Genomic DNA, 17,485 nt, shown 5'->3' on the forward strand with positions numbered 1-17,485 from the left:
CTTGGCTGTTGTGCAAGCCTTGTATATAGAGTCCAAGGTCTTGTCCGTCTTGCTATTAAACAAGCCCTCGCCATCGTAAGGCATGTTCTCAATCCTGGCTTAGGTGTCATGAGCCAGATTAGCGGAGTGGAGCCAAGCATGTCTCCTCAAGGACACGGGTCCCATCATCGACTTGGAATGGCAGTCAACTTGGTGTCGCGCTGTCGACACTTGTTGCCTGGCTATGGCTGAAGCTTCACTTTGGAAGACTCGTGCCCGCTCTTTTTTGTCCTCTGGGAGATGTTCACCTAGTGATCCTATTTTCTCCCAGAGGAAGAGCTGGTATCCTGCCATGGTAGCCTCGTAGGCTGATGCCCAAAGAAGCAGAGGAGTAAATCCTCCGGCCCGTAAGGTCCAACTTTCTGCCCTCTCTGTCCACGGGTGCAGAATGTGCCTTCTGTGAGCGGCCTTGAGCCGACTCCCTACGATCAAATTAGGTTTGGGATGTTGGACCAGAAACTGTACATTTTCTTGTTAGACTCGATAGAGGGTCTCTAGCCTTTACGATGTGGCTTGAGACATAGCCGGTGTTTTCCAGAATAATTGAGCCATTTGCTTTAAAGCATGTGGTGCTGGATCACCAGTCCTAATGCCTGAGCCATTCTAAGCATATGGTCAGAAGATCTGACCATATTGTCGGAAGGGGAAGAAGGGTCGTTGTCATGAACCTCATCTTATGGTGAAGGCATCGATGGAGTAGCCGACAACCCCAATTCAGAATCCGATGAATAGTTTTCTTCAGGCAAGGATACTGTAACCACCTGGAGGCATACATGCTCCGTCGGTATCGTGGTAACCGCGGCAGTCGATGCCGATGGCTGTGTACGGTGTCGAGGCGTCGACACCGTGGACATTGGTGGGCGGGCGGTGGAGGCAGCGGTAGATGACACATGCTCCGTCGGTATCGTGGTAACCGTGGCAGTCGATGCCGATGGCTGCGTACGGTGTCGAGGCGTCGACACCGTGGACATTGGTGGGCGGGCGGTGGAGGCAGCAGTAGATGACACACCCTCGATGTAAGCGAAGGGTGCGCATAATACTCTTCTTGAGGGTACTGGTGGTCACCCTGGAAGTGAGCGATATCGATCCCATTCCGAAGGCGGTAGAGGGATTAGTCCCTGAACCTCTCACGGCCTGGTAGGCTCTCAGAAAGAGGCCGCTGAAGCCGAATCCCGCAACTCGCCCTCCGATAGACTGGGAGGGTGCGTCGGTACCGTAGCCATCGGTAGCGGCTGGAATCTCGATACCGAGGGAGGCCTCGGTATCGAAGCGGTCGGTATGGCAGGAGGAGTAGAGTGACTCCTAGCAGGTTCCGCCGCTCCATTTCCGAAGAAGATTTGGGAGTCCGGGCCTTTTTTGGAGATTTTCCTGGCCGCGGAACTCGCCAGTGACCGTCCAGGCGTTAGGGGTATCTGAGCCCTATTAGCCGCTCTGGAATATTCAGGCACCTCAGTGCAACGGTCATCAACGGACTTACTGGCTGCCGTTTTGTCGATCGTCGAAGATTTGGGAGCCCGGGCCTTTTTTGGAGATTTTCCTGGCCGCGGAACTCGCCAGTGACCGTCCAGGCGTTAGGGGTATCTGAGCCCTATTAGCCGCTCTGGAATATTCAGGCACCTCAGTGCAACGGTCATCAACGGACTTACTGGCTGCCGTTTTGTCGGTAACGGACTTACTCGCTGCCGTTTTGTCGGTAACGGACTTACTGACTGCCGTTTTATCCATAGTAGGAGCCTCCGTGGCTCTGAGAGCTTTTTCCCCCCAAGATGGAGGGAAGTCGTCAGCTCTGCTTTTCCTCGTTTGTTTTGTAAACGACATGCAATGATAGCAGGCCTCAACGATATGGCCTTAGCACAAACAAAGGACACAGAGGGAGTGTCCGTCAATAGGTGGAAGCTTAGCCCCACACTTCACACACTTCGTAAACGGGGCTTCAACTGCCATACAGGCCTCACGCGACCGAAGTCGCTGAGGAAAACTATCTACAATATTATTATTTTTTTTAATATAAGAAAAGTAGTAAGAAGAGTCTTAGAAAAAGATCGAAAAACGAAGAAGATCGTAAAAGAGAAAATAAAGTTAATAAGAAAAACGCTAGAGGTTCGGTTAAACAGGTCTGTGCACAATGGCGGACGACGAAGAACTGAGGTAAGGGCGGGAACCCCATGGACATGCGCGGTAGCGTGGGGGAGGGGTTCCCGCCAAAAACGTTCCACTCAGCTATAGAAGGTTCCGGTCTGGTCTCTGCGCAGGCGCAAAGCCCATATGTGTGATGCATAGAGACCACGAAGAAGAACTGCCTTCATCTACATCAGTTTCCTTGTCCATCTGTCCCAATAGTTTCTACAGCATAGACTTTATACTGACTAGAATGGCTCTCCAGGGTCTCAGACAGAAGTAATTTTCTTCACCCACTACCTGATCCTTTTTTTAACTGGAGATGCCAGGGGCCTTCTGCATGTAAAGAATGTCTTCTAACACTGAGCTCTGCTCCCTCCCCTTTGCAATGAGCGTAGGTGGAGATTGCACAGGCTTTAGATCTGGACTATAATATACATTCATGTGATGCTCTGCCTGAAAAACAAACCAACCCTGGGGGTTTAGCCTCAGCTCAGCCTATACCATGCATGTGGCAAATGAACCTGAATCATTTGTTGGGAGCCCAACTGCAGTTTTGCATGCTATTGCAAACTGTCCTAATCTGGCCTAAGCAGAAGCATGGAAAACACATGGTTGTAAAGCGTTCAGGGAGCCCATTTGACTGCAAAAACGGACTTGAAAGGAAGAGAAAAGAACACTAGCCACACAGCAGTTCTGAGAGTCAACCCGATGGAAGCCTGTTTCTTCCCCTGCCCCCAAGAGGACACCTCTCCAACTTATTATGTTCTTTGAGCCAGGGAGGAGGAAAAGAGCTGAAAGGGAGCCCCAGTGGCCCACGGATCCTCAATGTGTGCCGCATCTACTGCCAAGAACCTACCCAGACCAGAAGCTGGGTGATCACCACGTGTGACAGGTCACACGCCACGTGCAGGGCTGTGCGTCGGTCCTTGTCCCCGGTGGGGGCGTTGATCTGTTCCTTGGAACTATGGGCCAGCAACAGCAGCACAGCACCCAGGTCCTGGTCCAGCACGGCCTGGAAGAGCTGGTACCCGAGGGAGAGTTCAGAGTTGGGCAGTGGTGCCAGGAACAGCCGCTGCTCATATTTGGCTCGAATCCATGACTCCCGCTCTTCCCTGAGAAGACAGACACACACACAGAGACAAAGAGAAAGAGAGACTGAGGCTGACTCCTAGTCATGATGGCTGTATGAGTCCATTAATACCAGCTGCTGAGGAGCAACAGCAGGAAAGGGGTACTGTCTCTCTGACCCGCTTGTGTCTGATCCAGCAGCATCTGCAGGACCACTGTGGGAAATTGGATGCTGGACAACACGGGCCTTTTGGTGGAAAGGAATTATGGAACTTTATTCTAATATATGATAATGGCAGTGAGACTATTATATGCACAAAAGTGGAAAGGATCAACATTACTTACAATGGATTAATGTTGAAGTTGGCGGAGATGGCAAAACTTACATAAATAATGAGAGAAAAGTCAACATTTAGGTTTATAATCGAATGGAAACCTCTTATTGACTTTTTGCGGGAATTAGAAAAAAATTGATTTGTTTATCTGTGGATTCAACAAATAAGAAGAAAACTTTAAACAACAGAAAGGGGATTTTTTGTTGTAATTATAGAGTAAGAGAAAATATTGCTACATATCTTTGCTGTGGAGAAAATTGGAAGCCCATTTTAAGTTTGTATGTTTTGTTGTTGTAGTTGTTTTGGGGATGTTTGTTTGTGGTTTTTTTGAAACAATAAAACATTTAAAATGGACAACATGGGCCTTTTTGTTTGATCTATCCAGCAGGGTTCTTCTACAGAGAGTTTGAGATCATTCCGGCAATAGAAGAATGAGAACCTGCTTAGCAAGGGAAACATAAAGGACGGTGGGAAATCCATGGGTGGCATGGACCCCCGATAGAGAGTTTCTAAAATTATTGTTTTGCTTGCTACTAAATCGCGTGGCAAGCTTTAATCAAAGGGACAGTTCAGCCAAAGCGAAACATGATTTAACACCCGTTGGTTCCAATGGGAGAAAGTTACACACATGCTTTACTTCTCTACCCCAAAATCGATGAGAAATATGCATTACTTTCATACTCTTAATTAGTAGTTTAACAACACAATCCTATGCATGGTTATTGAGAAGTCAAGTCCCACTAGGTTTGATTTACTCCTAGGAACGCATGCACAGGATTGCAGTCTTAGGCTTCCAAGGCTGTAGCCAAAGGGGTGTCAGTCCACACTCACCGGGACGACTCGCAGGTGGGTTTCCGGCGTCCCTGCGTGCACTTCTCCCAGACGCTGTTGGCCGTTTCGTTGCCGATGGAGGTGAGCACCAGCGTGAGCTCCAGGGGCCAATCGTCCAAGTCGAGGGACCGCACCCGGGACAGGTGGGTACCCAGATTCCGGTGGATGCCAGAGCACTCGATACAGATCAGTGCACCCAAGTTTAGACTGGCCCAGGTTGGGTCTGGAGCAAAGAAATTGGGCCAATCAGAAATCAGGGAGGACTTGCCTCTCTCCCTCTCGAAAAGGAGAGGCCCATATTGTTCCCAAAGAGGGCAAAGATGCCTATGTGTTCTTTGTGTGGTAGAGGTTAGGAAGAGAGATGGTGACTGGCCGTGACTGAGAAGGGATTTGAGCCTGGGTCTCTACACTCCTATTCTGACACTCCTGCCAGATCTACACCAAGCAGGATATGATGCTTTGAAAGTGGTTTGAAAACTGTATATGGAGTGTGTCCTGAGCCCCAGCAGTTGTCACTACTGTTATAAACCATTTTAAAGCAGTAGTGTAGATCCCGCCTCTAACACAGGGGTGGGCTGAAATGGATCTCCAGACGTTTAGGACTCCCAGCATTCCTGACCATTGGCCATGCTGACAGAAGATTCTGGGATTTGAAGTCCAAAACATCTGGAGATCTAGCTTCTGCCCACCCCTGCTCTAGCCACTATACCACACTGCTGTATCAAGACTGGTCTTCCTCTTCCCCTCTGCCAGCTATTAAGTGTTGCCTGCTCAGATGATGGAGCTGAGGAAATACTTTGTTTTGAGTAGTGCAATGCCCATCTCATTTGCTAGCAAAACTTGTCTAAACCATTTCAAGCCTTACCTCCAGAGCTACAGGACCCCTCGCTTCCAATCCATGTAAGCCAGTAAGGTCAAATGCAGCTTTTACCAACATGGGCCGTCCAGATGTCTTGGACGTCAACTCCCATAAGTCCCAGCCAACACAGCAAATGGTCAGGAATGCTGGGAGCTGTAGTCCAAAAGATCTGGAGGGCACAAGTATGGGGAATGTTGGCCTTAGACCAGGGAGACCCGAGTTCTAATCCCTGTTCTTCCACAAAGTTCCCTAGTTGAGCTTGAGTCCATCACACTCTCTCAGCCCAACCTACTGGACACTGTTGCTGTAAGGATAAACAAGGGGGTGCATGCAATTTTGAGCAAGGATGGAATTAAAAATGTCATAGCCTTTTAAAAATTAATCCAAGTGATTTTATGTTATTTGAAGAAAAACAGTTATATTATGATTTAGAATTAGTAACTGATTTATTAATGGCAACTAAGATTTGTATAATGAGTTACTAGGAGAAATCGAATGCTTCCATCTAGAATGGATTGGTATTTGAAAATAGGGTATATTACCGTTATGCCTAAAATAACTATGTTTAAAAGCAGTCAAGGGGAAGTAAATAGGATGCAGAAAGAGTTATGAAAAAGTGGATCTTAACGGCAAACATGTTGGAATGATAAATTTCTAGATGCTGTACAACCAGCTGTATTTTTTCTTTATTACGTACTGAAATCTGGAAGATGTAAGTATTGAATTTTGGTGAGATACTTGAAGTGATTGTTTTTTGTGCTCTCTCTCTCTCTCTCTCTCTCTCTCTCTCTCTCTCTCTCTCTATGTGACCAGAGCTGTGCATTGCCAAATGGCAGCACCACCCCATTCCAATACTTCCATCCCTCATATAAAGGCCTACTGATGGCTCAGAAAAGCCCTGGAGTTCTTGGGATCCCTCCTGCATACATGAGAGAAAGACTTACTCAGTGCCCCACAGTCCACACACAAAGAGTTGCCTTTGGCATTTCGGATGGCCTGAATGGCCACTGCTTCACTCTGGCTGTCCATCCGAGCCTGTAGGGGTGGTAGGAAGAGACATGAGCTGTAGGACGCGCACGTTTCTGCTAGCCTCGTTCCAGGGCTGTAGCCTCCAAGTATCTTGAAAGCTGCTGCCACCCCCTCCTCCCCCAGTCCTTAGGGAGGCTTCACAGAGTCGAGTGGGGTCAGCTACCTCCTGGCTCATCCTTTAAAACCCTCTCTTCAAAAATTTTGAGAAGATCTTGTTTCGCATCCCAGTCCCATCCCCAAATCCCACAGGGCTGCCACTGGAGATACTGTTTTGCTCCACATACCTTCTACATTTGAAATGTGATTAACAGGGTGGGTCACACAAAGCGGGGCTTTCTCTGTGATGGCACCCACTTTATGGAATGCCCTGTACAGGGAGGCCCACCAAGAAACCATTGAAGTGAAACTAGGCCAATAATATCGTCTAATTATCCATATATGCATTTATCCTCTTTTTTTCTCTTCTCCCACTGTTCCTTTGACACATAAGCTCCCAGGCAGGGACCTTTTTTATTTTGTTTTTTGGCTGATGCTGTGAAGTACCATGTACTTTGATGGAGCTATGTAAATAATGATAATATGTACCAGATATGCAACTTTCTGATTGCTTGCACTTTCTACACAGGGCTGTTCATTGGCTATAGCCACTTTTGGTTTCAGCACAGAATTGAGATCCAAGTATTACAAAAGGAGTGTTTCCTTTCTTGCATTTTTGCCACATAACCTCTAGATGGCACTGTGGCATAGCAGAATAATGCCAATACACAAGAGGAAATTGCTCTTCCTTTCAGTTTTACAATTAAATGCTGCATTTTTCCTGCTCTGAAAAACATTCCCTGAAAGTGCTGGTTAGACACAGAATTGAAACTGAAGGGTCACGTCATTGGCAAAAGAACCCGTAAACAACTGTGAGTAGGGAATAATGAGCCTCGTGTAGAAAAGCCCTATATCCTTGCCCAGAAAGCCTCCACCCTACTACCCTCAGCTGTCCTATAGTCTGCTGCATTCTCAAATGCCGATTCATTCTCTCTTGCTGCCTCCTTTGCTGCATGGAACTCCCTCCCTTGACTTGTATGTGGTGCCACGTAGAAACCTCAAGTTGGAAAGGTCCTCAAAAGGTCATCTTGTCCAACCCCTGGCTGATGCAAGAAATCCACTAACTACAACCCCACATCCTCCTTTCACACCTCTCCTTTTCCGCATTACCTTTGACATCCTCTTAGACCTCACCTCCAACTGTAACCAAGGGTGTGTAAAGACATTTGCTCACACTGCTTCCTCTACCTTCGTATCTCCTTCCAACCTGCATTCCTGATTCCCTGTTTTCGATGGCAAGCTTCTTGGGAGCAGAGGCACTTGTCTAGGTTGCCTATGCAACCTAAGGTGCCACATCCACGAATGGGATAATGGTAATAATAATGATCATCATCATCATGGCTACATAGGTATCTAATATTAAAGACAGGCCTGAATCATTGCTGGGGGGGAATTGCGTCTGTTCCCCCACCCCGACCCCTGACCGATCTGTACCTTATTCTTGCTGCTCTCGCAGCACTGCAGGCTAGCCAAGATCTGGCTCTCGATGGCCTGGACCCAGGAGTCCCTCTCCTCGAAGCTGCTGGCCTCAAAGTGCCAGGTCTGCCCTGTGCTGGAGACGATGATGAACTCAAAGTTCTCCTCCTCTGTGGATGCGAAAGAGCAGGATCAGGCGAGACCCACAGCCGAGGCTGGAGTCATCCACTACTATAGGACCTATAGCTTTCCAACCAATGCTGGGGGTGGGGGTTCCTTCCCTGTGTTCACCTGGGGGTGGGGGGTTTGACAAGTCAGGGGGTTGTGGGGGGAGGATGCCCATTTGCCCAACGGTGGTGGTGGTGGTGGGGAATGGTAGGGAGAAGGGAGCTACAGATTGCACTGTTTGACCAGTGTAGCCCCCTAAACTGAGCTCATAAGAGGGTGTTAGGGTTACCACCATTCTTGGGGCTGCTTCACTCGTTCAGATATGCCACTACAGACATTCAAATGCATTTGCAACGCCAAAGTTATTTGTAGAGCATTTTCAATAAGCAGAGCACTCTCAACCTTTCATTGTGTTTGCTTGCTCCCGCACAACAGCGCTGTAAAGTAAGTGGCTCATTCCCATGTTAACGGCAGGGGGGGAAGGTTGGGATGCGCGTGCCACAGACCCACCCGAGGCCATGCCGTGGGCCCGTGGCAGAGGTGGGTCTTGAACACAGGTCTCCCCAGTCCCAGTCCTGGTTTGACTGTGGACGGCATGTTTGGTCTCTTGAGAACCAGCCAAGATGGCCGTGCGAGAAAGCAGGAGGAAGTGCCTGGGGACAGTCAGTCCAAGAGGCCCGCCTGGGCAAGAGGGCAGGGTTTGTAATTCCCTCGCTGGCTGAATGTTTTGACCGGAGTAGGAAGGGATGTGGGTGGGGGAGAGGAAGAAGCAGTGTCTGCAGGCAACATCTGGCTCTGGGGACTGAAAGGCAAGCAGAAATAATTGCCTTTGTTCCCAGTGGTTTGGCAAGAGATTTGGGAGAGGGGGGAAACTTTGGGAGTTGAGTCCTGAAATACCAGAATCCACTGGGCTAGAAGTGCTTTGGGCATCCCTTATGCTGAAGCCAGCCATAGATTCCCCCTCACCCGAGAGCTAGAAGCGGTAACCACAGGGCCATTGGTTCTTACTTTTTGCCCCACCGTTATCTTTGCTTTAAAGGGTGCTTTTTTGGGGGGGGGGGGTAGTGCTTAAAGAGTGGTTTGACCAGAGATGACAGTGGGATGGAAATTGAGAGTGCATCCAATGCCATGTAAAACCAAGTACTGGTTAGTATCGGACTAGGAGCAGGGAGACCTGGGTTCAACTCCTCACTAGATCATGGAGCTCAGTGGGTGACCTTGAGCCAGGCACTCTGGGCTGCAGAGGACAAAATGGGAATGCAGCGGTTGAAGAACCCTATGCTCTGCCCTGAGCTCGTTGGAGGAAGGATGGAATAAAAATGTAATAAATAAATAAGGAATAATAAATATTTTGGGTTGGATCCAGGAATCTCGTTCCAAATGCAGAAGGGTACCATTGGCAGAATGGAAGTCCCGTTTTGCCAGTGATACCCTTCCATGTGCAGAATGAGGTTCCTGGATCCAAGCCTTTAGAATCTTTTCAGAGCTTTCAAGTCAAGGCCCTAAAGCAGCCTTTCTCAACCTGGGGCACTCCAGATGTGTTGGACTACAACTCCCAGAATGCCCCAGCCAGCTGCTGGGGCATTCTGGGAGATGCAGTCCAACACATCTGGAGCACCCCAGGTTGAGAAAGGCTGCCCTAAAGTAACATGGAGAGAGTACTTTTATTAGGACCAACTAAAAGCAAACGAAGAAATCTGTAAATTTAGGTTTCTTTCAATTTCCCATTTTTTTCTAATCTTAAGACTGCTTCATCTGTTTCCACATCAATTTGCATTTATTTATTTTACAAAAAGAAGTTTTTGTGGAAAATGTGTATGCAATTTTGTGTGCTAATATTTTGCCTCATTTACACATTGTTTGCAAGCAATTTTCTCTAATGCATTTTTATATGCCATTTCCACTAATATACTCAGTTTTCTGCGCACCTTCTTCTAATACGCACATTTACGTACGCATGTTTTGATTGGAGAAGTGCAAATAGCAGAAGAGAACTGTGTTTCAGTTTGCGTATTGGTTCACGTAACCATTAAAACGTGAATCAAACAAATCCCCCCCACACTTCCTATTTTTCAGTTTATAAAAGAAATCTTTATCAGGCTGTATGGAGCAAAGGACAAAAAATTAAGGCATTTAAAGGGTTTGGTGCCACAAACTCAACCATATAGGCAGTGATTTTCAAACTCTCCCCCTTCATGGTTTCCCCTTCTGCAGTGACTTGTCTGCCGAGCAACCTGTAAATTACAGAGGATTTGGGGGTCATATTCTAGGGTACACAATCAGTATGTGTGAAGCATATTTGTCACTGTTGACCTGCACATACTGAGAGTACACTAGAACAGAACACACCCAACAATCCCCATGGCTGCATGTTGCAGGAGAAGATGGTAGCGGCAGGCAAGCTGTATTTTATTGAGAGAATTTCTATGCCACCCTTCAGTCAAACTCTCAGGGCTTCTCTGTCATTATTGATCTCCCCACTGAGGAACTGATAAGGTTTTGAGGAATCTCAGTTCCCTAGAACACAGTTTGAGAAGTGCCAAGATGAAGGAATTCTGGGAGTTTAGCCATCTTTGTGTGCCCCGTGTGGGGAGGGAGGGACGTTTAATACTCCCTTGCCGGCTGGAGGATTGTTAAGAAAAGGCAGAAGATGAAGGAAATTGTCTTGATCACAGGGGAAACCTTTTGGGGACAGACATCTATGCAGGCCGCACGTCACGACGTAAGCACAACCGCATGCAACAGGCACCCCGGCACAAAAAGAGCCTGAGCCTAGCACCGCCGCTCATTACCTGTTTTATAAATATTTCTTAAACTACCAAAGGTTTTTAATTTCCACATTTTACGCTTGGCTGCGGAGGGTCCGGAGGGGAAGCAGGAAGCGAGAGGCAGAAAAAGAGAGGAAGGAAAAGAAGAAAGGGGAGAAAGTTCAGAGGAGGGAAAAAAAGAATAAAAAAAAAGCAGAGGCTATCAGAACCCACAGACCCAGGGAACAGGGTGGCGGTGGAGGCGTGAAGCGCTGCGAGGGGGCAGTGAGGGAGAAAGCCGTGAGAGGCAGGGCAACCCCTTACTGGGCAAGGGGGCAGACAGGGAAGCCGTATTCAGAGTGGAAATGAAAGGCTTTTGCAACAGCTGCTTAGTGCAGACGGAGCTGACAGACAGGGGTGAGGAGTGGGCTGCCCGGATGTACTTGGCAAGGGTTCTCCTGGACTCAGCAGGGGAGGGTGTTGCCTTCCACAGACCCCACTGGGGTCAGCAGGGCCTCCTCATAGCCTAGAGTGATATCACCCCCCACAGAATCCCCTTGCCCATTCCCGTGCCGTTTTTCTCGTCTTAAGGACTGTCAGGGGTGCAAAACCTCTTTCAGCCTTCGGGTCTGAAGACAAAGCGTGATGGCTGACAGCTGCTTCTTACCTTCCGCCTGCCCTGCTGACCCCTCGGTTTTCGAAGGTGTCGTGAGCTTCTTCCGTCTGTGTTTCTTCCTGTCAATCATAGGGGATGGAGGCGGGTCTTTGCCACTGCTGCCAGGACTGGATAGCCCTTCTGCAGCCATGGCCACCTCTGCGGAAATAGGTGGGAGAAAGAGATCACATGGCTGGCCTCTAGCCCCTTCTCCGTGGGGCAGAGGGACCTAGCCATCCTCAGCATATTCTGTGTTCCCTGGGGGTTTCTGGACCCACACTAAACTTACCAGCCTTGGAGGAGGACACAGAGCGCTGCAGACGCTCAGGTTTGCCTAAGAGTTTGAGTGCCGGGTCGGTTGGAGGATTCAGCAGACCTGGACTGGGGCAAGCTGCCAAGAAAAAAGAATGAATGAACTTAGGAAGGTGCTTTCAACAGAACTCTGATACATCTGTCCAGGTGGGGTCTACTTTAGCTGCCTACAGTATTTTTCAAGTCTTAAACAGAGGTTTTCCTCAGATCTCCTAGCTGAGGTCTTTTTCAATGGAGCAGCAGGATATATATATATATATTTATTATTTATTATTATTTATTTATTTAGAATATTTATATACCGCTCCCCATTGAAAAATTTCAGAGCGGTGTACAAGGTAAAATGAAAATAAAAACAGAATAAAAACAGTTGAAACAAAATTTAAAAGAAGCAATAACAGTAATCCAAGGCTGCATGTTAGAGAAAGGCTTCTTGGAATAAAGATGTTTTCAGGAGGCGCCGAAAAGAGTACAAGGTTGGCGCCTGCCTGACCTCCAGAGGCAGAGAATTCCACAGGAGGGGCGCCGCCACGCTGAAGGCTCTTCCCCTGGTGGATTCCAATCAGAGGATGGATCTAGGTGGAACTACCAGGAGCATGCCCCCGGATGAGCTCAGTGACCGGGCAGGTTGGTAAGGGAGAAGGCGCTCTCTCAGGTATCCTGGTCCCAAGTTGTTTAGGGCTTTGTACACAAGTACAAGAACCTTAAACCTGGCTCGGTAGCGAATAGGCAGCCAGTGCAGTTCCCTCAGCAGAGGAGTGACATGCTGGAAAGGGGCAGCTCCAGACAACAGCCGAGCTGCAGCATTCTGCACTAGCTCCAGCTTCCGGAGCAGCTTCAAGGGCAGCCCCACATAGAGCGCGTTGCAGTAATCCAATCTTGAGGTTACCAATGCCTGTACCACCGTGGTTAAGCTATCCCTGTCCAGGAGAGGCCGTAGTTGGCGAACCAACCGAAGATGGTAAAAGGCACTCCGAGCTGTGGCGGAGTATAATAATAATAATAATAATAATAATAATAATAATAATAATAATAATAATATATTATTCTGAACCAACCAGAAATCCGAGAGTGTCTAGGGCTAGCGTGGCCATGTGTCCAACTTTATAGAGGACATTTCTCTATTTTAGGGAGCAGGCAGTGGTCTTCTATTTGCAGATGTCCTCTATTTGAAAGGCTGTGTCTAGTTAAAGTGCAGTTCCAAAATAAAGGACCTGAACGGGAGAGCAGGGACGGGCCTTGAAGATGACCATTAGCAACGAGCACTCAGGCAGCAGACACAGCTCACTTGATCACAGTACCGTATTTCTATTTAAATTATACTCATCATGTCTAAATGTTGCACATGTTAAATATGCAAATGTTATGCAGATTGCACCTCTTTTTTGGTGATGCAATTCCTCCTTTTTTGGTTGGCGTTGCATAAATGGCCAACCTATCTGGGACAGAACTTGAGGTTTTCTTGAACATACTTTTAGCTCAAAAGTGTTGCGGGGGGGGGGGGGGATGGAGAGGTGTTTGTTTTGTTGAATTTTTTAATTTATTTTAATTGTAACCAAAAATTGATCAGTCCCCTAACAATTGATGTCTAAACAGCTGTTTTATATATAATTTTATATAAAATTAATTAATACAATTTTAGGGGGGGATAATACAAAGAAAGAAAAGAAAAAAAGGGAGGAACCCCCCCAAATAACTAAATAAACAAATAAACTAATTAATAAGTGTGCCGTTTGTTGTTATAATGTCAAAATGCTCAAAGCTGAAATGTCTTGTTGTAAGTCTGGTTGTGACGTATGTTGAATAAATCTCCACAATATAGCATAAAAAGATAGTGGTTCTGTTTTCCTTGGATTAAAAGCAAGTCATGAGTTATTTTTTCTGATATTGCCACTGACCGTATATTTCGGTACCATGCCAATAAGTTCAAATTGTCCAAATTCCCCCCACTGCTGTGTAATTGTCTGGCAAGGGGCAGTTAGTAAAAAGTAAGTAAAAATCTTTACATTTCAAGGGTGGGGAGGGAATGGAGAAGTGAAAACAATTCTGGTTTGCTGCCCTTTTCCTTTTCCTTGTTGCTGCCCGCCACCGCCTATTTTCCGATGGCAGTGGCAGCACGCGTCTCATTGGCCAACGGAACAATGCTATATGAAGAAGTCCCTACTGTAGGGAGGATTCTGGGAGTGGAAACTGGTGGCCGCTGGGCTGCAGCTCTAAGGAGCATCACCTCCACTACTACTGGGCATTTAGGCTCAGCCTTAGCGTTCCACAAACAAGGAAAATCCCAGGAGCTACTGAACAATACCTCCTCTGGGGGTCACTGTTGGATCATGTTATGCAGAATTTCCACACGGTCTAGAGCTAGAGGGAATACGCAGCTCTCCAGGTTTGTGAATTAAACTTGAACATTTATTCTCTTTAGCCAAAGCTCCAATTCAACGCAGCACCGCAAGGAGTTTCCGCACAAAATTTGATTTGATTTAATAAGTTAAGCAATTTACCCCAAGCTAAAATCCATCAAATTAATTCAGTTTGTTTTTCTTTGATTATAGCATTTTTCACAGAGTAGTTGAAGGTACGCAGTGGTACCCGTGGGCCGGGAAATCCAAATATGTTGTGGAATTCATTAGCTGTAATTGTGCCAGAGGAGAAAGCAGTCAAGGTGCCTGTCTTTGGAGTTGATATCCCTTCTGACAGCAGGCCTGCCCAATTTCAGTAGTAGGTGATGAGGGAATCAGGCAGCAGAAGCAAACTCCATTTTATTCCTGTAGCCAGGATGGTGCTGTGAGTGATTTTAAACTAGAAAGCTGTACATGTTCAGATGATGATGATGATGATGATTTTAAATCAGGGAAACAGTTTTGTTCTTGTTCTTGTTATTCTAACATATAAAGAATATAGAAGGAGATATAAAGCATGGAATGGTGGTTGAGTAGCGGGAAGCTAAATGTTAGCTGTATGCTTCACAACGTGGTTGTCTAAAGGGTACCTCCCTTGTAATGCTTAATGCTCCTATGCATGCTTAGACACAATGAGCTGAGACATGCTGGGAGTTGTAGGACCTTTTTCTGTCTAAACATGCAGAGGATTGTACCACAAGTCCAGCATCTAAAATTACCTAGCTGCCCAATTTGGGACCCACCAGCCGCATGTGGCAACTAATCAGGTGCTCAATAAGCCAGCCTTGCAAATAGTCACTTGCCTGGTCACCTGTGGTAGAAACGGAGTCCAGGGAACAAAGCAGGGGAGCTTTACCCATGTTGGCTCTTTGGACTTTTAGGTACAAATGCCTAAGGTAGGTATATGTGGGTAGGTTGGGGAGAAGAGATGTCTGGGGGGCAGCATTGAGATGTTACTTGCAAGGCTGCAAGAAAAATTTCTGTTTGTGCTGCCTGCCTTGGACTGCAGAAGTTAGGAAAGGGAATGTCAAGAACCTTACTGGCCACCAAAGGTAGCTGCTGTGCTGCTGGGTCACAAACTGTGTAGGCTTGTGGGATGGAGATTTACACCCTATGGTGGAAACAAGTGACTGACTTCAATGGAAAGTGCGGCCTATGAGACAGGGTTGACTGTGACATTACACGTCTGTCCATACTGAGTTTATGGGGCTTCCTGGGGTCAAGCTTGGTGTACCCACTGCCATGAGCCCAGCCTTTGCTGCCCCCTCTCTGGCTTTTGAGGCCCTGAGAAGATGCTCAACGGAGTGAATGGTGGTGGTGGTAGGTTTCCTTAAGGGCTGGCTTTTTATCTAACACTAAAAAAGGGTGTGTGGTTGGAAAACTGCTGCTGGGGCCCTTAGATTTTATCATTCTCTCCCCAGTTTCCTGTTTCCGTACTATAAAGGTCACTCTAGGTTAATCATGTATGCTATGTTTTTAATCAGTTTTTAATGTGTTTTATAATCATTGTTGTTCACGCCTCGATCCAAGTGGAGAGGCGGGTAAGAAATAAATTATGATGATGATGATGATGTTTGTAACTGTGTTCTGGTATAGATCTATGGTTTGGTAAGTATCTCCAGGGAGAGAATGGTGGATTTGCAGGTGTGAGCTGATTGGCTGAGATTGTGAGAAGGAGAGGGTAATGTCTGTGGGGCTGTCTAAATGCACGGAAAGACATGGGGTAGGTGTGCAGTGTCACTGCGTCAATTACACGATGCAGCACTCACCGTGCACCCATCCCTGGGCTTTCTGATGAACTTGAGGTTCTCCACTCCTGCTATAATCTAGCAAGTTTGGAGAAGGCACCTGTCTCGAGCAGCAAACTGTGTGCAGTTGAAAGAGCAAACTGAACATCCTGAACTGACAAGCACCATCAACCACAGGGATTTCCATTTCCTTTGAAAGATGCCAGCATATATGGAAGATATTGTCTGTATTCATCTATCCCAACTGGATCCGAATTGGAAGTTAATTTGGATGCATTTCCTACGAATAAGGATAATTCAAAACAGACTCATGGATCTGACTTCCATTAGGTTTCATTCTAACATCAGGAGATACTGCCTGCATTCATGTGCTTTGGAACATCCAGACATCACACTTTTCTTTTTCTCATTTTTATGGTTTATATTTATTTATTTTATTATTGCCTTTATATCCTGCCTTTTTTCCTCCAAGGAACCCAAGGAGGCATACATAATCCTCCTCCTCTCCATTTTATCCTCACAACAGCGAGGTAGGCTGGGCTGAGAGTCTGACTGGCCCAAAGTCACCCAGTGGGTTTCCATGGCCGAGTGGGGACTAGAACCCGGATCTCCTGACTCCCAGTCCAACACTTTAGCCACTACACCACACTGGCTCTCTGGTTTGATATTCTAGTGCGATGCTATATATGTCTACTCATAGGATTTACTTGTAGGTGTGTTAATAGGATTGCAACCGAAGTCTGTTTCATGTAGAATATGTGTTTCAGACATTTGGTTATCTGGTACTTACGCTTTGTCATGTATATCTTTGATTATGATGCATTAATATAGTTTAGTGTGTGATTTTCTGCCCCCACTTTATTCACTTTTTCAGGAGGGGTTGACTCTGTGTTAGATTTCTATTTCTGTGTCTGCAGAATATATCTATACCTCTGTCTGGATATATATCAGTAACATCACTTCAGAGTTCCTGCATGCATGGAAAGCATTTCAGAAAACGTGCGATACTTGCATATAACTGTCACACTGATCCACCGTGTGTACATGTAAACTAATCATGACTTCCTAGCATGTGTACATGCAGTGGCAGAGATTGATATTCAACTGTCACACATGACGCATGGGCTTTTCTCTCTTCAACCCCAACTTATGGAAGTGCTTTCCGAGTAGGAAACACATCATGTCTGAAGCAGCCTTTAGTGTAAACACACCGTCTGTTGTTTTTTGTAAATCCTATCTGTTACACCCTTCTAGGCTGTTACTAATTAAGGTTAAACAAAAGTGTGACCGCATCCACATCGTAGTGCAAAGCAGGGTGTGTGTGTGTGTGTGTGTGTGTGTGTGTGTGTGTGTGTGTGTGTGAGAGAGAGAGAGAGAGAGAGAGAGAGAGAGAGAGAGAGAGAGAGAGAGAGAGAGAGAGAGAACCCCCCCGCCTTTCTTAAGTGGCACTGTAGTTTCGCAGAGAAAGGCAAATGACAGAAACACTATGTATCAGAGTGTGAACTAATGAACAGTAATCACACACACACACTAATCACACACACACTATTCTTTCTTTGGCAGACCTGTAAATGCTTTAGGTCTGACTGTCACCATGGTATGGATGCTGCCAAAGAAACCCCACTTCAGCATGGCAGGGCCTCAGGAGGCCACAGCCGTTGG

At 46.7% G+C, this 17,485-nt stretch overlaps 1 protein-coding gene across 5 annotated transcripts in view; it reads right to left on the reverse strand.

Annotated features, from left to right (window-relative positions):
• AGAP2 (ArfGAP with GTPase domain, ankyrin repeat and PH domain 2) overlaps nt 1-17,485 on the reverse strand; it is a 135,812-nt gene that overhangs the window by 5,325 nt on the left and 113,002 nt on the right. For 2 of the 5 annotated variants that reach the window (XM_063119673.1, XM_063119676.1), the window contains exons 12-18: nt 11,654-11,755; nt 11,377-11,523; nt 10,755-10,814; nt 7,813-7,964; nt 6,198-6,288; nt 4,395-4,617; nt 3,017-3,272 (exon numbers count right to left, since the gene is read on the reverse strand). In XM_063119673.1, coding sequence (XP_062975743.1) covers nt 3,017-3,272; nt 4,395-4,617; nt 6,198-6,288; nt 7,813-7,964; nt 10,755-10,814; nt 11,377-11,523; nt 11,654-11,755 — 1,031 coding nt within the window. Of the gene's footprint in view, nt 1-3,016; nt 3,273-4,394; nt 4,618-6,197; nt 6,289-7,812; nt 7,965-10,754; nt 10,815-11,376; nt 11,524-11,653; nt 11,756-17,485 lie in introns of those variants that run through there. The other 3 variants (XM_063119674.1, XM_063119677.1, XM_063119675.1) reach the window with 2 other exon arrangements.

Source organism: Elgaria multicarinata, chromosome 3, assembly GCF_023053635.1.
Source record: "Elgaria multicarinata webbii isolate HBS135686 ecotype San Diego chromosome 3, rElgMul1.1.pri, whole genome shotgun sequence".
Taxonomy (NCBI): Eukaryota; Metazoa; Chordata; class Lepidosauria; order Squamata; family Anguidae; genus Elgaria; species Elgaria multicarinata.